Raw genomic sequence first — 20,963 nt, 5'->3', positions numbered from 1 at the left:
CATAGCTGATAGTTTTAAGTTCTCCTCCATAACAAATGATAACTTCTAGCTACTGGTTCTGTTTCACTTAAGGTGTAACAACTTCTGTATGCTTTCCCCTTGGCCCTGAAGGTTTCCCTATTTACACTACCCTTGCTATCTACAGCATCCCCTTATCTATGTCTGGAATTTCCATATGTCTGCCTGCATCCTGGTCACTGCACGAGAAGCTGACAGTATTTTGGAGAATGCTATCAAAAGACATCCTGGACATCAGTCCTTGGAATAGCAAGCTGAGTTCAACCTACCAAAAATCCTTCCTACAACTGTCTTACATCAGTGCACGTATGCACAAGTTCATAAAATTCCATGAGTTTTCTCACTTGAAGTAGCAAAGTGCTTCAGAAAGTTATTAATTAGCAGAAGAGTAGCTGTCTGCAGGTAGGCACACTGAAGTGAAATATGACCCAGAGAAGTGTGCTCTTACTGCATTGTGAAGAAAAGATTAGACAATTATTTAGGTGACTTACAAGGAAAAAAGTAATTTGATGCTTTTTAGAGAAAATGTTGATTTAGTACTGTGAGACAAATGTTTTCTGCTTTAAAAAAAAAAATAAGAAATCAGTTTTTAAATGAAACTACATTATCGGCCTGAAGTTATCACTTAATAGATAATTTTTCCTCCAAAAATCTGAGAATTGCAGGATCACTTAGGTTGGAAAAGACCTTCAAGATCATTGAGTCCAACCATTAACCCTACTCTACCAAGTCCAGCGCTAAGCCATGTCCCCAGGCCCCACATCTAGAGGACTTTTGAACACATCCAGGGTTGGTGACTCGGCCACCTCCCTGGGCAGCCTGTTCCAATGTTTGACAACCCTTTCAGTGAACAAGTTCTTCCTAATGTCTAGTCTAAATCTCCCCTGGTGCAGCTTGAGGCCATTTCCTCTTGTTCTACCACCAGTTACTTGTGAGAAGAGACCTGCACCTGCTTCTTTACAACCTTCTTTCAGGCAGTTGCAGAGGGTGATGAGGTCTCCCCTCAGCCTCCTTTTCTTCAGACTAAACAGCCCCAATTCCCTCAGCTCCTCCTCATAAACCTTGTTCTCAAGGCCCTTCACCAGCTTAGTCTTCTCTGGACATGTTCCAGCATCAGTTACTTCATCCAATGCTGTGGGAAGCAGTGTCAGAGGCCTTACAGAAGTCCAGGTATACAACATCCACAGCCTTTCCCTCATTGACCAGGCGGGTCATCTTGTCATAGAAAGAGATCAGGTTGGTCAAGCAGGACCTTCCTTTCATAAACGTGTGCTGACTGGACCTGGTCACTTGGTTGTTCTGGGTATGGTGCATAATGGCACTCAAGATGATCTGCTCCGTGACCTTCCCTGGCACCAAGGTCAGACTGACAGGTCTGTAGTTCCCTGGATCCTCCTTTTGGCCTGTCTGTGGATGGGCACCACATTTGCTACCCTTCAGCCTCCCCAGTTAGCCAGGACTGCTGGGAAACAACGGGAAGAGGCTTGGCAAGTACATCCACCAGCTCCTTCAGTACTCCTGGGTGCAGCCCATCCAGCCCCACAGGCTCAGGGATGTTTAGGTGTTGCAGCAGGTCACTGACCATTTCCTCTTGGATTATGAAGGTGTCATCCTGCCCCACCTCCCTGTTTCCAGCTCAGAGGACTGGGGATAGTATTTCCTTTTGTGTAGAAGGTATCTGTGTTGATTTGCTTTTTCCCTGTAGTTGCTGATAGGTGGGATAGCAGTGCGGGTGGCTGGTATTTACATGTTGTCAAGGTAAGTGTTTGTAGAATGAAGCCACTGTTTTCTCAGTTGTTACCTGGTGCAAATGTCTGGAATATAAGCTCTGTCTTCATTGTTGGGAGAGCACTGTTTGTAGGAACTGAATGGGTTTTTTTGTAACAGAAATAGCAAGACAAGCAGCACAGATAAAGCTACTGAGAAAACTCCAGAAGCAGGAACAAGCTCGAGCTGCCAAAGAAGCGAAAAAACAGCAAGGTAAGTATCACTTGTGAAAGTCTATGCATGTCAACAGGTTCCTTTGAAGAGCATTAATGAAAAGTTACTTGCACCTTGGAATTTTCAGTTGGTACTGATTTTTTGTTTGCTTTTGTTTGGTAGCTATTATGGCAGCTGAAGAAAAGCGAAAGCAAAAGGAGCAGATAAAGATAATGAAGCAGCAGGTAATTTTTGTGATTGCAAAATAAACTATTTAAATTATGTTTTGTCATACTGAATTAGGTATTCTAATTGTTTAGTAAATCATTAAATATGCTATTTACAAAGCAAATATTTTAAATCTAGTTTTAAAGAGCATGGAATGTCTGTAAATTAAAATTCTAAATTCCACAGTTGTTCATGTTAGGAGGATAACCCTGTTTTGTCTGTATAGATTTAAACCACCCAACATACATAATTGATTGCCAATACCAGTAAGAAATTAAAAACTGTTACTAAAGTATAGTGATGTCTTCTTTTATTTGGTTCCCTTCCTAGTCCCTGTGGCTCAAGCAGTTTTTTTGAGCTCATAACAACCTCAGATAATGTGCTGAGAAATTTAATATGAGCTTGGGTTATTACAATTTAACAGAAAGAACCCGCGCAGCACAGGAAATGTGAACTAATCCCAGAGTTTACAATGGTTGCAATTCTAAATCAATGTAACAAGACTTTATTCAGATTTTAATTCCTGAAAAAGAATAAATAAGAATATAGTTGCACAGCACCCATCTGTGGAGTACTTAGCTTGGTCATTTTTATCTTACCGTGGTGAAACATGCTGAGATACATTGATACTGCCTGAGGCTGCTGTTGCAGTTACTTTTTTTGTTACTTCACTCATCAGCATATATAAAACTTGGTCCCCTAAGCTACAGATGGAGGCACCCACACCCATCATCAGTTACCAGAATGCTTCAAAAACTTGGATAAACTGAAGTTTACATAACTGTGAATGTATCTCTTACCCAGGTTGCCTGTGGGTGCTTATTAGTGACTGGCAGAGCATGTGCTTTGGGTGTCGCAGAACTCCAGTTCTCCATTGTTGTCTGTGGCACCAGAGTGAGCTGAAGGATGCTGGAACCAAGGCAGAAAGAACATAATGCTTTGGCAGAACCCCACAGCTGTTACTTGGGGAGATTGCATCAAAACATCATATTTTTGTGTCATAGCTTTCATTTCCATTAATTCCTGAACAGCTCCAACACTGCCAGCTAGAACTGAAGTGCTGCTAGCTTTCTTATGCTGGAAGTTACATTAGTCTGGTCCCCTTAAAGCTCTCAAAAAAAATACTGCAAAACTTGATCATGAGCACCTATGTTCCTTTAGACATCACCTGGTGCTAGTAGAAATTCTAAATATACATTGTTATATGGGAACAATTGACTGCAATGGATGTGAGACCTGGTAACAATAAGTATATATGTATAAACGTGGTAATTTTTAAAATATAGAAGTAAATTTTCTGTCCCAATATTGGGTTTTTTTAAAGAAATAACTTTCTCCCCCTCTCAGGAAAAGATTAAGCGAATCCAGCAAATCAGAATGGAGAAAGAACTTCGAGCTCAGCAAATTTTAGAGGTAAAAATAGTGGTACAAATGTAATTACCCTTCATAGAACATTGTATTGTAATAGTCCCACATGTGGTTAGGACTGTAACCAAATATAACAGCTCTAACAACCTGAACTTCCAAAGGTCAGTTCAGAAACGTGTTTTAAAATATATTTTTGTTTAAAAATGTAATCAATATTAACTGCAGTCCAGACGTTCAGTTGATTTCATGACTTTCTACACAATAGTCTTGCATCTGCTAAAGTTAACAGGTTAACTGTTTCTTTGTTAGAAAACAAGTTTGCAATAACAGGATGTTAAAGCAGTATCATGCTCTGCACTGTGCTAAGTGCAGTGGATTTAAAAGACTAGTTTATATATATGCTTGAATATACTGATACACTAATTTGCTGGTTCCTAGCAAAGAGAGATTACTACTGTTCAAGTCTCCATGCCAGAAAAAATTAACGGTAATCTCTTTGCCATTTATATTTTAATGTTTCTATGTGTGCTTATTTTCTTAGATGATATAGTCAGGTGTGAAGTAGTTTTTAGTGGGGCTTGAAATTCTGGCTTAATTTTTTAAAAGTAAATGAGTTGTGAATTTTTGGACTATGAAAGCTGCCTTGGGGTAGAAATCTGTTGCAATGTTCACAATAACCTAATGATGTTTGGAATTTTTAAAGGCACGTAACTTTATTTCTGGTCAGATTATTTCCGAGTTGTGATGGTGCTGTTGTGTGACCTGTTTTGCATGCACAGGCAAAAAAGAAAAAGAAGGAAGAAGCAGCAAATGCCAAATTATTGGAGGCCGAAAAACGAATAAAGGTTAGTTTAGAGGAGCATCAACACATGGAACTGTTATTGTATATAATGTATGTTGATATATAAAAGCAGTAAATTTGGAATAATATCCATTGATAATGAAACTGTCAGTAGGCGTGGCGTATGGGTGATACAGGTTTATATAAATACATGAAGCACAGGGAGAAGTTTGTGTGTGTGTGTGACATTGCCCAGCACACCCTCACGTGAGTGTGTCCACGCTTGCACATGTGAATATCCAGAGAGGTGGTGATTTTCTCTGTGCCATTGCCAGGGGTTCTGCTTACAGGATTCTTAGTTTGCATCACTTAAAATGCTTGTGTGGTAACTTTATTCCCAATATTCTTTTAAGCACACTGTATGTGGGAATTTAGCTGCCTTTCAACAGGTGTAGTCTTTTCTGGGCTTCTCAAGGCTGCAGAACTCTTGCACAAACGTTGGAAAACGGGGTTTACAGATATACTTCTGTTGCTGCCCTGGCATTCCTTGGGTGATACAGGTTTATATAAATACATGAAGCACAGGGAGAAGTTTGTGTGTGTGTGTGACATTGCCCAGCACACCCTCACGTGAGTGTGTCCACGCTTGCACATGTGAATATCCAGAGAGGTGGTGATTTTCTCTGTGCCATTGCCAGGGGTTCTGCTTACAGGATTCTTAGTTTGCATCACTTAAAATGCTTGTGTGGTAACTTTATTCCCAATATTCTTTTAAGCACACTGTATGTGGGAATTTAGCTGCCTTTCAACAGGTGTAGTCTTTTCTGGGCTTCTCAAGGCTGCAGAACTCTTGCACAAACGTTGGAAAACAGGGTTTACAGATATACTTCTGTTGCTGCCCTCGCATTCCTGGTGTATCCCAACATGGAACTCCCAACTCAATAAACCTGCTGCCAGGAATATTATGTGTACTTGTCTGTGGTCAGTTTATGGGAGGCAGGGAAGGAAGAATTTAATTCAGATGTGCTGTTTCAGTGTGGCAAAAGCATGCAACTTGCTAAGTAAATGTTGATTATTTTTATTTTTTTTGGTAACTGTTTTTTGTTTTTTTTTCTTTTTTTAAGGAAAAAGAGATGCGAAGGCAGCAAGCAGTTCTTCTGAAACACCAGGTTGGTATATGTTCAGTTGACCCAAAAGACAGAATGCCAATTGTGAACCACTGCTTAAGCTGTATGGGGGGGGGAATCTTCACAATATCTGCTTTTTAAATTTCTGGGTTTGATTCCTGCACAAATTTTCTTTCACCTTGTGGTTTGTTGCTTTGCTTTGGTATTGGGGTCTTTTGGGGGATTATAAAGTGGTTTTATGACTTTGTGATTTCTGTTTCATAATGTTGTGCCAACTCTTTCTACCAGGAGTTGGAGAGGCATAGACTAGATATGGTATGGGTATGTTTATTTTTGTACATCTAACACCGCATTGTGATTTGGTTGTGATATGGTTGTCATAGCAATGCATAAAATGTAGCACTGGCTGCTGTCACATTACATACTGCTGCATGGCTTTACAGCACAGTGCATTGCATACATCTGCTTGTCTTGTCTGTGAAAGAAAAAAAAAATACATGTCTTGAACATGTGTATAAATTGAACATGGCAATAAATAAATGGAAGTTTTAACCAGAAATCTATGTTATTGATGTCGCACTAGAAATCAGGCTGCTAATCAGGGACTGATTACTGCAAAAATAATAGGTAGTTATGTGGATAATATTTGCAACCCTTGTCCCATTAACTGGGAATGAGTCCAGGTATTTTAAATTCAACTTGAGTTAACCTTTTTGAGGAGTCAGGATTATGTCTTTCCAAAGTTTGTAAGGTACTGAGGAGCTTTCAGCCAGTGCTAAATACATAAAGTTGTATACCATGAAAGTTTAGAATGTAATCCTAGGCTCTCTGAACTAGATTATTAAATTCCCAGAGCCTTTACCGGGGCATGATTTACTCTCCAGCTTTTCAGGCAAAACCCTCACACTTAATGCTCTAGAATACTACTCCTTAATGCATGGCACAATTTATTGAGGGACAGGCATCAGTAAATGCAAGAGTTGCATCTGGATATGTGCCACCACTAGCTTGATTAAAAGTGATCTAGAGCTGAGAAAATTAATCTTACTAATTTGTGGCTTGGTTAGAAAGATGTTAACATTTGCAATGTTTGAAAACTACTAGTTTAAAATTTCTGCTGAATTGGCCACTGAGGAGATAAATTGCAAGTTCTGTAATAGCAGATGTAAGGTAACTGACCTGTTCCAGCCAACCATTATGCTTTTTGTTCTGCCAGCTTATGAAGGAGCATCACAACTGACCATAAGTAAAACTGAATGCTTCTTTTCTACACCGTCTCCATGTTCATTGCTTTACCTTTTTGCTTTTGATTGTTCTTGTATTTGCTTTCTAAACCTGAACTAAAACATGCACAGACTTGGCCATTCTTGTCCTATATTTAGTATTTACTGTAACTTGTCTATTAATGCTAAATTTGTTACTCAGCTTTTTTTATACTCATTTGAAAATGTGTATTAGTTTTATTCTAATCTTACTTGCTTCAATAGGAACGAGAAAGGAGAAGGCAACATATGATGCTTATGAAAGCCATGGAAGCACGTAAAAAAGCAGAAGTGAGTATTGCTCTCTGAAAGGTGGAAACTTTCCTGGATTCACTCTGCAGTGACCTGTCAAAGAGCAGTGTCTTTGATGTACCTGTACGTATAATTTCATTAGTAGACGTGGCAGGGACAGGACAAGAAGCAATAGCCACAGACTGAAATACAGGAAATCTGTTTAAACTTAAAAATTTATTTTTTTTTACCTTGAGGATGATGTTTGAACACTGGTTGAATACACATTGCCCAGGTAGGTTCTGGAGTTGCAACCTTCTTTTCATAGAATCATTAAGGTTCAAAAATACCTTCAAGATCATCGAGTCCAACTGTGCACCCTACAACCCTGTGACCACTAAATCGGGTCCTGAAGTACCAGGTTTTTGAACACCTCCAGGGATGGTGCCTCCACCACCTCCCTGGGCAGCCTGTTCCAAGGCCTCACCACCCCTTCAGTGAAGACATTTTTCCTTGTCTCCAATCTGAACCTCCCCTGATGCAACTCAACCCTTCACCCCATCTCCTCTTGTCCTGTCACTGGTCACCAGGGAGAAGTGCCCAACACCCACCTCACCACAACCTCCTCTCAGGTAGTTGTAGCCAGCAATAAGGTCTCCCCTCAGCCTCCTCTTCCCCACGCTGAACAGCCTCAGCTCCCTCAGCCTCTCCTCAGAAGATCTGTCCTCCAGACCCAACAGCAGCCCAGTTGCCCTTCTCTGCACCCTCTCCAGCACCTCCATGTCCTTCCTACCCTGTGGTGCCCAAACTTGCAACCAGTGCTCCAGGCGCAGCCTCACCAAGGCCAAGCAGAGGGGCAGGATCACCTCCCTGGTCCTGCTGGTCACACTATTCCTGATGCAGGCCAGGATGCTGGTGGCCTTGTTGGCCACCTGGGCACACTGCTGGCTCATGTTCAGCTGCTGTCAACCAGCACCCCCAGGTCCCTCTCTGCTGGGCAGCAGGAGCAGCCCCAGCACTGAGCCCTGGGGACACCAGTCATGACTGGTCCCAACTGGATTTAACTCCATTGAACACAACTCTTCGGGCCTGGCCATCCAACCAGTTTTTTATCCACTGAAGCATGTGCACATCCAAGACACCAGCAGCCAGCTTTTCCAGGAGAATGCTGTGGGAAACCTTGTCAAAGGCCTTGCTAAAGTCAAGGTAGACACATCCACAGCTCTTCCGTCATCCAATAAGTGTGTCACCCTGTCACAGAAGGGGATCAGGTTAGTCAAACAGGACCTGCCCTCCATGAACCCCTGCTGACTGGGCCTGATCACTGCATGTACCACCTGATGGTACTTGGGATGATCTGCTCCAGCAGCTTTCCCAGTACTGCAATTAGACTAACAGGCCTGTGATTTCCCGTATCATCCTTCTATCCCATCTCATATATGGGGGTAACTTTGGCTGATTTCCAGTCTCCTGGTACCTCCCCAGTGAGCCAGGACTGCTGATACATGATGGAAAGTGGTGTGGTGACCACCCCCACCAGCATTTTCAGCACTGTTGGGTGCATCCCATCCAGCCCCATAGATGTGTGCACATCTACATGGTGTAGCAGATCACTGACCATCTCCTCCTGGATTGGGAGGGGGTCATTCTACTCCTGGTCCCTGTCCCCTAGCTGAGGGATTTGGATGCCCTCAACATAACTGGTCCTGTTGCTAAAAGGCTGAGGCAAAGCAGTCATTAAACACCTCAAGTCTTTTCCTCATCCTTCATTACTGTTTCTTCCTGCATCTAATGGGGGATGGAGGGTCTCCCTGGTCTTTCTTCTGTATTTAATATATTTATAGGAGCTTTTATTGTTGTCCTTTACCATGGAGGCCAGATTAATTTCTAGCTAGGCTAGAAATTCTCATTCTGTCCTTGCTTAGCTCCACTGCATTTTTGTAGTTGTGAGTGGCCTCCCCCTTCCTCCAGACTCCGTGGATTGTCTTTTTCTCCCTGAGTGCCAGCCAGAGCTCCCTCTTCAGCCAGATGCTGATCATCTGAACATCTTGATTTCTTTGTTCTGTGTTGTTTCTGAAAACAAGACTATTTTCAGACTAGCTACCCTTTTCCTGTAATGAGTGCTGCTTATTCTGCTGACTGCTTTTGCTTATATAGATTTAGTATGTCACAAGAGGACCTAATAACACTTGCTTATTATGGGCATTAATTCTGAAGATTAAATAGCCATTCTGTGCTAATTAATTGGGTGTTTGTTGGGCAACTGAATTAAACTGTTCCTTTTTTAAAGTACTGCACATGAGAATGTTTTTCATAGCTCAAATCATTACAAGTTAAGGAGCTCTAGAGACTTTAATTAGAGGGAGAAGAATATTAAAGAAACACTGGTAGTCTGTATTGGCACACCCTAACCCAGAATCCATCAAAGTATTTTCATTGAGTCAACTAATCAGATGTTAACTGGTTAAATTTTACTCATAGCCATCCTGCCACATGAAAGACACTAAAATTTTCCTGCTCTTAAGCTAATGTAATAGTGGTTTTGTAATAGAACTTGTTCTTATAACCAGTTAAGAGGTCTCAATTTCATTAGAGGGTTGCAGAGGGAAAAGAGGGAAAAGTCTTTAGCTTTCCCTTAAAAAGCAGTTTTATCTCGTGTCTCATGTTCATAACTGAGGTAGCTTGGGAAACAGCCTCTCTGACAGCAGTGCCACCTCCTGCTGGGTCAGGTTACACTACAGTGAGTGATGATAATGGCTAAAACAACTCAGACTTGTTTAGCTTTGTTGGTTTGAAATAATATAGCAGTTTATGTTGCATTATTTAAAAAAATTCCTTAAAAAAATAGAACAGCATTGATTATAAAACCAGCGTTGTACAGTATGGGTGATGAAACTTGTATTAGACCATGATAAACTACCTACATCTTAATTAATCCTGGGGCTGGCTGTTTCAGTTTTACTTCTTAGGTATTTCTCTATATCCTGAGACAGTTTTTTGTCTCTGTATCCTGAGATTTTTATAAGTAAAATGCAGATAGCTTAGAGATGGAAGTAAAATGACCATCATTGTAGGATCTAGCAGTCAGATAAATTGCTAAACCTTTTCTCCTAAATTCAAATAAAAGTGATAGACCAAAGCAAAGCAAAATGTGATAATACTTCAGCGCAAGGGAGCATTTCAAGGTTAACTGTCAGGCTGAGTAGAAAAGGTGGCAGCCCCTGCTTTCTGGAGAGGTCTGAGCCTCGGCAGATACGCCTGGTGCCAGCGCGTGAGCCAGGCTGCTGGTGTCAGGTGCCTTGCAGGGCTGGCAGCTGGTTACTGGTTACTGTCTTCTCACTCAGTTACCTTCCTGAAGTGGTGCCAAAGAATCTTCCCGTGTGAACGTACAAAACACTCATTTCCTTGTGGACAGGAGAGAATAAAAGTGAATCTTAGATATGCTCACAGATGCGATGATTTTGTTATATGTATGTAGTTTCCCCCTTCCGTTTGCTTGAATGCAGGTTCCTTAATTGCTGTGGTAATTATTAAGGTGACCTAAGTAGTGTTTTTCAAATTCTAAGGTTTTTCCATTTTCAGTACAATATGTGGGATTTATTTTCTGCCCCTTTGATTCTGTTCAAGGAAAAAGAGCGGTTAAAGCAAGAGAAACATGAAGAAAAAAGGTTAAACAAGGAGCGGAAGCTGGAGCAGCGGAGGTTGGAGCTAGAGATGGCGAAAGAGCTGAAGAAGCCCAACGAAGACATGTGCTTGGCAGACCAGAAGGTAAGCACCTGGTCACCAGCACTGCTTCTGCTGCAGCCACTCCCAAAGCATGCAAATTTTGGTCTAGATCATTTGGTAGCTATTTGAAATATGCACAGATGTGAGGTGCTGCAAACACTGAGCAAGTGTGTGTTTAGTTGATTAAAAGCATTTTGTGTAAAAAAGGCCTGTTCCCAAAATACACCTGCATGATTACTTAAAAAGAAAACCAGTTACTCTTGAGTTACTTTTACAGCAGAAATATGTATCATGTCTCAGTACACTAGATAGAGCTTTGCTCATGTGCAACGATTTTATACATTTACTCAAAAAAATTACTTTCCCAGTCTTCTGTGTTCTTGGTTCTTGTCCTTCAGGACTTGACACACCTCAAGTTCAAGCCCTATCTGTTCCAGAGAATTAATCCCCTTGTGTCCCTCAGATATTTTTACACTGCGTTTTATAGTATTTTGTCTCAGAATAGAGCCTGGGAGTGTCTCCTGCCCAAAAAATAAGTATTTATTAATCTCTTCCCTCATAAAATATGTGAAAGGATAAATTGCTTCAGCTTTAAATTAAAGTTTACTGGGTGGGATGGGGTGGCAGCTCCTCTGTAGCCTTTATCTTCCATCATTGTCACACTGTAGGTCATATGGAAGTGGCAGCCAATTTCCTAGCTAGTATCAAAGAAGTTTTCTTCTGAAATGTACAACTGGGTCTTTCATCGTTTTTCTCTTTAGCCTTTGCCAGAGTTGCCTCGCATCCCGGGCCTCGTGCTCGACGGGAGCACGTTCTCAGATTGCCTCATGGTCGTGCAGTTCCTGCGTAACTTTGGTAAAGTTCTTGGCTTTGATGTGAATGTGGACGTCCCTTCCTTGAGCGTTCTTCAGGAGGGTTTGCTAAACATAGGGGACAGCCTGGGGGAAGTACAAGACTTGCTTGTAAAGCTTGTCTCTGCAGCAGTTTGTGATCCAGGACTTGTTACGGGATACAAGGTAAAAAAATAATAATATCCGTTATTTAATATCCACAGTAAGCACCTTCTGCTTTTGAATGTATTCTTCATAATGCCTCTCTCTGTTTTGGATTTCTGTTTTTCCTAATTCTTCTCTTTGGTGTTGCTGTTCTGGAGTTACTCAAAGGCCCTGTCTGCGTTCTCGTTTCCCAAAAGCAATGTATTTCTGGCCATTTCCTCTACTCTCCCCATTTTTATTTGGATGTCTTGTAGGGCACTTGCACATCTTTGCCTATGTCTTGTAACTCCTGTTTTTTTCCCCCTTTCATTCTTACCCTCCTGTTCTACGTCTTTTTTGATGACTTGGATAAGGGGACAGAGTGCACCCTCAGTCAGTTTGCAGATGACACTGAGCTGGGTGGGAGTGTCCATTTGCTTGGGGACAAGGAGGCTCTGCAGAGGGATCTGGACAGGCTTGACCATTGGGCCAGGGCCAGTGAGATGAGTTTCAATGAGGCCAAATGTCGGGTCCTGCACTTGGGCCACAACAACCCCCGGCAGAGCTACAGGCTTGGGGAGCAGTGTCTGGAGAGTTGCCCAGCAGAGAGGGATCTAGGGGTGGTGGTTGACAGCAGCTGACACGCTTACTGGATGATGGAAGAGCTGTGGATGTGTCTACCTTGACTTTAGCAAGGCCTTTGACAAGGTTTCCCACAGCATTCTCCTGGAAAAGCTGGCTGCTGGTGTCTTGGATGTGCACATGCTTCAGTGGATAAAAAACTGGTTGGATGGCCAGGCCCGAAGAGTTGTGTTCAATGGAGTTAAATCCAGTTGGGACCAGTCATGACTGGTGTCCCCAGGGCTCAGTGCTGGGGCTGCTCCTGCTGCCCAGCAGAGAGGGACCTGGGGGTGCTGGTTGACAGCAGCTGAACATGAGCCAGCAGTGTGCCCAGGTGGCCAACAAGGCCACCAGCATCCTGGCCTGCATCAGGAATAGTGTGACCAGCAGGACCAGGGAGGTGATCCTGCCCCTCTGCTTGGCCTTGGTGAGGCTGCGCCTGGAGCACTGGTTGCAAGTTTGGGCACCACAGGGTAGGAAGGACATGGAGGTGCTGGAGAGGGTGCAGAGAAGGGCAACTGGGCTGCTGTTGGGTCTGGAGGACAGATCTTCTGAGGAGAGGCTGAGGGAGCTGAGGCTGTTCAGCGTGGGGAAGAGGAGGCTGAGGGGAGACCTTATTGCTGGCTACAACTACCTGAGAGGAGGTTGTGGTGAGGTGGGTGTTGGGCACTTCTCCCTGGTGACCAGTGACAGGACAAGAGGAGATGGGGTGAAGGGTTGAGTTGCATCAGGGGAGGTTCAGATTGGAGACAAGGAAAAATGTCTTCACTGAAGGGGTGGTGAGGCCTTGGAACAGGCTGCCCAGGGAGGTGGTAGAGGCACCATCCCTGGAGGTGTTAAAAAATGGGGTAGACATAGTGCTTTTGGGGATGGTTATATTCTCAGTGATTCTTGCCAGTTCTTTCTCTCAAGTCTCCTCTCTGTCATTTCATCAAAATTCTGATTAATTCATTATTGTCTTTGTTTCTATCCTTCTTTTTCAAGCCAGCATAGCTCTTTTCTACTACAAGACTGTACATAGCGTGATTGCACAAAACAGCTCTACATTGTTGGACCATGTCTTTTTTCATTTAACGTATTTCATTATCATTAATATTATCTCTGTTCTTAAAATGCAGAGGTGAAGACATTCTAATTTATTATTCTATCCAAGATAGAGAATAATCTTGAATATCTTGATTAAAATTTCTATATAAAAATACAGATAATCCCACCCAGCTGTTTTATAAACATTAATAGATCCTGCAGAGGAAAAATAATATGTTTAAATGTGATTTTTGAAACATCTTTATTCCTTTCAGGCTAAAACTATTCTTGGGGAGCACTTACTGAATGTTGGTGTCAACCGAGACAATGTGTCAGAGATTCTGCAGATCTTCATGGAGGCTCACGGCGGGCACACAGACCTGACTGAGAGCTTGAGGACAAAAGCTTTTCAGGCACATACTCCAGCTCAGAAAGCATCAGTACTTGCTTTTCTTGTTAATGAGTTAGCATGCAGCAAAAGTGTAGTAAGGTAAGATTTTTCCCAAATAGGTCCATATATAAAAATGTTGTAGTTCAGAAATAGAGAGTGTTCTGTTAAAGGAGGATTCCTGATGGTCTAGTAAAGAAAGCTGAAATTTGCTGTTCCTGCTTCTTACCATTAGGTACTTCTGATGTAAGAGTAGAATTTTTCCATGTTTGATCTTTAAGTTTGTTTTCAAAGCTACAGCAAAATTTCTCCAGCTATTTTCAAAGTAAAACATGAGATTGATTACAAAGAAAATTTAATAGGTATTCTAGGGGAGTAATCCAGCAGAGTTGTATAAGGCTTCTGCAGTACTTTTCCCCTTTTTTCCTTTTCTGTTTAAGACCTCTTTTGTCCAGATACATTGACTAGGGTCATAAGCTGAGGTACCAAGCCCGCTTTATCATGATGGTAATGGAAGAAAGTGTGCACTTCATTTGTGGCCAGTAAAGTATAGCATTTCATAATTAAAAAAAAAAAAAAGCAACACTGTGATAAACAACATTTTAAAACCCAACCACATGCAACAAAATCTTAGGAGGTGCCAGTCTTGAGGATATCTGTACCTCCACATACTTAGTGTGGTAAAGCCTTTCATCACTTACTTGAGTGCTGTGTGGTTTCCTAGTGACTCGTGCTGCTTTTCATATCCTGTGCTGTAAGGCAAGAGTGGCAGAGCTGCTTTGTGCTTCCTGAAGATGAGAAGTAGCAGAAGTGGGCAAAGCAAGGGCTGTACATGCACTGTGCAAGAGCTCCTGGGTATCAAATTCATCATAGCAAGAAACTTTACCTTACTGTAGATGGCCAACTATTAGTCAGGTTTGTAGGAATGATCCTTCAGACTCTGACTTTCTGTATTTTCATCATGAAAACAACTGTGACTAGCGGAATAGTTGAGGCTGGGATGTTTTAAAAGTGGGTGTGACAGAAATCTGGTCGCTGTACTAAAGCACTTATTTGGGGTCTTCAGTTTCTGCAGTGACCAGTGGATGTTGGTTTGCAGATCACAGGGAGCCTGGTCAGAGCACCACAGATGTACCAGTGATACCTTCAGCACAGGGCTAGGTGCTTCGTGGCAGATATATCTGGAGGCTTGGCATTGAATTAGAACTATGGAAAGAAATGTCAAATTCTGTGAAGGACATTCTTCTTATGGAAGGAAAGCTCATGTGATGCTGTAAATAAAGACTACCAGACACAGGTGCAGCGGCCATCTACGTTGGCATTCCTAGTATTGGAATTTCCTGCCTTTAAAATTATTTATTTTGAATTTTAACCATTTGTCCAAGATAGCTCTTTGAGACAAAGTGTCTGTACATAAATGTCTGTCAGAGGAAGATATGTGAGTTCACAGTTAATGGATTATTTTGTCTTTGACAGTGAAATTGATAAAAACATTGATTATATGTCAAACTTAAGGAGAGATAAATGGATGGTTGAAGGCAAACTTCGGAAGTAAGTTTTGTTTCCTTACATTTTACAGTGTACCACATTTTTGCATTTTCCCATATGCTGATATGTAGGCAATTTGTTCTGAGGACAAAACTAGGTGATGCAATTACAGGCTTACCAAGAAGTTAGTAACTGAACTGCTCAATTAGATGGATGTGGATTTACAATTTCTTCATGATGCATGGGATGCAGAGGGTTAGTGTCTTTCAAAATTGGAGGAAAGTCAGTTCCACTTTGTACTTTTTGTGGGACAAAGCAATTATTTTTTAATTGGAATATTACAGGAGCTGTCAAATCACTATTGGCATTATCAAAGTTTATTTGGACCTACCGTAATCACCAATGTTCCTTCTGAAAGGTGTTCTAATAAGACATGATTTTCATACAACAATTTCTGATTGAATTTTGCTAGTTTATATTACATTATCTTGTTGTTTCCCATCTGTCAATGTTGTGTTGTTCCTTATAGCTCGGGTTCATATGAAAATGCAAACTTTGAGATATTTTTTATATTTTTACTTAAGGTAAAATTGGAAATTTGTAAAGGGTTCTCAGTTTCATATCCACTGTTCTGCCATCCTACAAGACAAAATTCCATACAGCAAGCATAATGGCTCCAGCTACCAGGAAGCTAGAAGGCATGAAGGTCATGAATCACAGGGGGTAAAAATACATAGCCAGACTCAACTTCAGATTATTTTTTTTCCTTAGTCATCTTTACCTCTTACCAGGAATGGTGAATCCTTTCTTAGTCCTTGCTTTAGGTACCTGTGTTTCTAATCTTATGTCTCCCTTTTTTCCTTTTGATGGATCTCAGAAGAAAGAAGGAAAGAAGTAAAGAAGAAGGACAAGAGGGAGGTAGAAGGAAATATTAGAGCAATAAATTCTCTACTAATACTGCTATTCCCCATTTGCACAGGGTTAATATCTTTTATCTTTTATGCCTTTTCTTGTCTTAATTGGTATCCTGTCCATGGCATGTAGTTTTAAAAGTGTTTCTGATGTAGTCAACTTTTCAGTGACAGGACGAGGGGCAAGGGGCACAAGCTGTAACAGAAGACGTTCCATTTAAATATGAGAAAAAACTCCTTTACTATGGGGGTGACAGATCCCTGGGACAGGCTGCCCAGGGAGGGTGTGGAGTCTCCTTCTCTGGGGATATTCAAGACCCACCTGGATGCAGCCCTGTGGAATGTGCTCCAGGGGATCCTTCTTTAGCAGAGGAGTTGGACTGGATGATCTCTAGAGGTCCCTTCCAACTCCAATGATTCTGTGAACTGTCCATTAGTAGAATGAGACCCTTGCCTGTCCTTTTCTCTTCAGGGTCTGCTCAGTCTTTCTCTCCCTCCATCAAAATGTAAGTATTTGTAGATGTAGGATCCTCCCTTTTCCTCATGATCTCTCTTTTATTCCCTTTCAAGTAATGGTCATAATACCCTGAATTCCTGAGCCCCTCTTCCTTTCTACAGTCATTTCTCCATTCCTGGTGTTCTCCTCTCATACCTGGATTTCAGGGTCCACTAGTGCTCTCCCTACTTCAGAGCCTAAGTATCGTGGGAATGCTCAGAAACGTGGTCCTTGCGCTTGGGATTCACTAGACTTGATTCATTGCTCTCATCTTTGATTGAGAGTCTTTGGATTTTCCATTGATTTTCTGATGAACTCTCAGAAGCTTTTTAGAAGAGCTGCCTTTAATCAATTTTAAACAATGTTTTCTTCTTTATGTCAGTTGGTGTTTTTCATGAACTCTTACAACTGCTCTGGGGCTTCTTTGAGGATAAATCAGTCCATTTCAATCTTGTGTTTGGTCGTTCCTTCTGCTTCCAGACTTTGTTTTTATGCATGTTAATCTTCCCCGTCCATTTAAAAGCTTAGTCTAGTTTTTTAAACATCCAAATACCAAAGAGTTTTGCATAGGAACATCTGATTTCTGGAGTACTTGCCATCAGCAGATGTGTGTTCTTTCCATGTGCTTACAGACTTGGAGATGACCCTCCACACAAATCCGTTGTGCATGGGAAGTCTCTATTGCTTCTTTCATCTTAGCCTGGTTTGCCAGTGTGTGTTGTGGCAAATCTTCATAGCACTTTCTCCTGTATCAGATGTTTTCACTGAGGGATTTTTTTGTGTGTACATTCTCACTTGGTATAATATTAGCTCCTCAACTGAGTATTGGGGACAGGGAAAAATAAATTAAAACCTTCATTTGTAAGATCCTAAAAAGCAACATTAAAATCTCAGGTTGCAAAAAGGGATCATTGTGTTAAAGCCTGCAGGGGTGAACAAACTGAAAAGTATTAAACAAAATTCCTTTATAGGCATGATACATATGGTTGGAAACTGTGTTCTGGGCTGCCTGGACTGTTTCTGCAGGGCTGATGGTCAGTGAGAAGTTGCATCTAATTCCTTCTCCATCACATTTAGATGCATATCTTGATATTAATCACCGTTTTTGTAAAGGCATCTGTCTCATGCAATCAATCTTTTTTTGTGCTTTCTATATCACAACTGTAGTCAGGAAACTGACTCACCTGAGATGATTTGGCTATTTTTTAAGCAGATAATAATCTATTCCTTTACATGTTGTCTTCCTGACATGCTTTTTGTAGCTTGATTAATATAAAAGGGAATAAAAATACACTGTAGCTCCTTGAAGGATTAGGTAGTATCTGTTTCTTTATAAGATTGGAAATACTGCAGAACAAGGTTTTTCACTGCAACAACGTTCTTTTTAACATGCCAATATTATGGCGTACTCCTTGTAAGTGAATTTCTTTCCAGTGAGGCCACATCAACTGTAGCTGATGTTGCTGTATCAAAAGCAGTGTTGTATGAGGGGAGAAATTACACCCCTCATGAGTTTAGGTAGGAGGTGGTAATGCTGATTTGGGAAACCTGCAGTTTTTGAGACCCAAGCTGAAATACGCTAAAAGTCTAAAGTATGATGTTTAGAATTTCTTTCCCTTGCTACTACTTAATATGTATGTGTAAAAACTGTGAGGAAGGCACGAAAATTAAGATATGAACTTTCCTTCTGTGCTCTAGTAAATGCTACAGATTAGATTACTGCAGGTTTAAGTCACACATTTGATTGCCTACTGGGCCACCTACTCTTTTTATAGGCCAACAGATTTATAATTCTCTCAACAGTTGCAGGTGTCATTTTGGTACATACCTGAACGTGGAAATGGTGAAGGAGATTTCTGAGTGAAGGGTTTCTTCCCTCAGTGAGCCATGTTTTCTGGGTAGCAGCAGGAAAATGATGCTACTTCTTGAAATACCTGAACCTTTTTTAAGTTGTGTTCTCATGGTTTCTGCCTCTGCGCTGCTTTGGATACAGACTGCTGCCTTTGTATGCTCGTGGTGCTGTTAAAGAGAGCACCTTTGATTAATTTCCATCCTTGAAATTTGTAGTGTCTTTCAGAATTCCTTTAGTGCTTGACAGCATTATATCTCTATTTTTGCTTTCAGCAAGTCAGCCTTTCTTGTGTTCTCTCATTTCTTTAACGTATATGGAAGAGGTGTTTGCTGGTCATTGGATCTTCACCTGCCAGGTTTATTGTTGAATTGTTTTCAACGTTATCTTAGTCTACTGTGTCTGAAATTGGCCAGTCATGCAGCAGTCAATCCAATCATTGACTAGTGGCTTTATATGATAGTTAATTCCTGTGTATAGGCAGGAATTTCCAGTCCAGATGAAGACGATTTGATTGTTTCCTCATGAAAAGGAAATCTGCTTCTAAAAAACTGAACTCAGTGGAAGCCTGAGTAGCATTGATACTCAGTGAGACTAAGACTTGTGCACCAGACCAGAAAATATTACTTGCTTCCAAATTTCACTGGGAGGCTTGAAAGTTTTTTTTTTTTACTTAAAAAAATATTTAAAATTGTTAAAATGGCTAAAAATCTATTTGTACTGGAAAAAACGGAAGTGTAAAGCTTTCTAAATTCTCCAGTGGATTCGGCCCATAAAAAGCCAAACCAAAACAAAAAAGAAACCAGGCACAAAAAACCCAAAGCCCAACTATTTTCGAGCAAACAGAAGTCCCCTTGATGATTTCTTGCTTGTGGTTTTCAGCAGTGCTGCTCTCACCTGGGCAGTGACAGCCTCATTTAAACCTGTGCTGTTGAGCACAGGCTTTGTGTCAGCATTTCAGCTGGTGGGTTTGTCAGTGCCTAGAACCAGCACTTCACAGCACTTATCATCTTCATAGCCACTTGCTGTATGGAATGTTGTTCTGTAGGATGGGGAGAGAGAGAAGTAAGACAAGGAAAAATTACGTGCTGGTAATTGTTTGTCGTTACCCTTCTGCTTTTCCCACCCTACCTTCTTCCAGCCATCTCTTACAAAAATCTTTATCTTTTCTACACGTTTATAAATCTCTTCTCAGTCAGTCCTATTTTTGGTCTGCATTATGAGTGACTGGTGAGGCCTGGCTATTTATACCTCCTGTGATTCAGCATGTTTGCCTGCTAGCTCCCTGATAGGTGGAACTGTAATTTTTGCTGTGTGGAATCTTGTTTTATAGGGTTTTTATAGAAGAAGAAGGTCTACTACAACCATAATTACTGGTATGTAAGTTTCCCTTTTCTTTCATAAAAGGAAAAATGAGAGTTTGATGGAATGATCTCATAGTAGTTTAGGTAGCTAAGATTTTTCAGAAAAGAAAGTATATCCTAGAATAAAAAGATGACCAAAGGACTAAAGTCAAATCATATAAATTAAAATTTCATTAAAATCTGGGGAAAAAAAGAAAGAAATTAAACCAGCCTTGCTGTTAGCATGCAAATATAAACAATTTCTTGCTTCCAACTGAGGATTTTTGCTGCCTTTTTCCTCTCATCAGACACAGGTATTTTGTGAACGTGTTCTTATATGCATGAAAGATGAAGCTGAAATGGTTCTTTTTTCTAATTGTCTTTCCTGACTTTTCAAGATCCCTCTTGCATTTCTTCTAAACAGTTACTCAATAAAATCCACCTGGGACAAACAAGACTTGTATTCAGAATGGAATAAGAGGCTTATGGGGTTCTATAACCTGAATTTTTCTTGTTGACTAATGACAGTAAATATTGGGAAAACACATCAGAACTGAAGACCCAACTTGAATCTAAAATGCGCTGTTTACTTTCAGTCACATAGGAAGAAATGTATGTTTGTGCTACAGACATAATTTCACCCCTTGTCATGTGTTTCAAGGCTTAGAATCATTCATGCCAAGAAAACTGGCAAGAGAGATGGTGCAGGAGGGGGTGAGGCAGGAGAGGAGCAGCATTCCCTGGAGACACCCACCCCGGGCCGCAAGCGCCGGAGAAAGGGGGGAGACAGTGACGATGATGATGATGACGATGATGACAGTGATGATCAGGCAGATGAGGATGATGAGGATGACGAGGACAAGGAAGATAAAAAAGGAAAGAAGGCAGAAGTTTGTGAGGATGAGGTAAGGGGTTTTAAGTATAGTGAAATTTAATTAACTGGTAGGTTAAAACTTATTTTCCTTCTGTTTCTTTGTAGTATGGCACTGCTTCCACAGTCCTTGTGATAAAAGAGAAGGAAGAATCGATCACTTGCTGCCAGTTTTTATATCTTTTGAATGTTTATTATCTGGAGAGTTTCCTTCTTTTTTTGATAGCTATTACAGTATAGGTTGGTGGCGGGTTGTTCTGTTGTTCAGTTTGGTTTGTTTTTTATCCTTCTTACTTGATTTGACTTGGTCATTCTTACTCTGAAAGATTGTACTA

At 41.1% G+C, this 20,963-nt stretch overlaps 1 protein-coding gene across 1 annotated transcript in view; it reads left to right on the top strand.

The window, feature by feature from the left end:
• The window catches only part of BAZ2B (bromodomain adjacent to zinc finger domain, 2B), a 67,377-nt gene that overhangs the window by 31,537 nt on the left and 14,877 nt on the right, over positions 1 to 20,963 (top strand). The window contains exons 11-21 of the mRNA XM_010001084.1: positions 1,906 to 1,998; positions 2,122 to 2,183; positions 3,514 to 3,579; positions 4,314 to 4,379; positions 5,440 to 5,484; positions 6,930 to 6,995; positions 10,563 to 10,703; positions 11,423 to 11,677; positions 13,558 to 13,772; positions 15,147 to 15,221; positions 20,419 to 20,662. Of these exons, the coding sequence (XP_009999386.1) occupies positions 1,906 to 1,998; positions 2,122 to 2,183; positions 3,514 to 3,579; positions 4,314 to 4,379; positions 5,440 to 5,484; positions 6,930 to 6,995; positions 10,563 to 10,703; positions 11,423 to 11,677; positions 13,558 to 13,772; positions 15,147 to 15,221; positions 20,419 to 20,662 (1,328 nt within the window). The remainder of the gene's footprint in view (positions 1 to 1,905; positions 1,999 to 2,121; positions 2,184 to 3,513; positions 3,580 to 4,313; positions 4,380 to 5,439; positions 5,485 to 6,929; positions 6,996 to 10,562; positions 10,704 to 11,422; positions 11,678 to 13,557; positions 13,773 to 15,146; positions 15,222 to 20,418; positions 20,663 to 20,963) is intronic.

The sequence above is a fragment of the Chaetura pelagica genome, unplaced genomic scaffold (genome assembly GCF_000747805.2).
Source record: "Chaetura pelagica isolate M959 unplaced genomic scaffold, ChaPel_1.0 scaffold26, whole genome shotgun sequence".
Taxonomy (NCBI): Eukaryota; Metazoa; Chordata; class Aves; order Apodiformes; family Apodidae; genus Chaetura; species Chaetura pelagica.
This window is presented reverse-complemented; position numbering and strand designations above follow the sequence as displayed.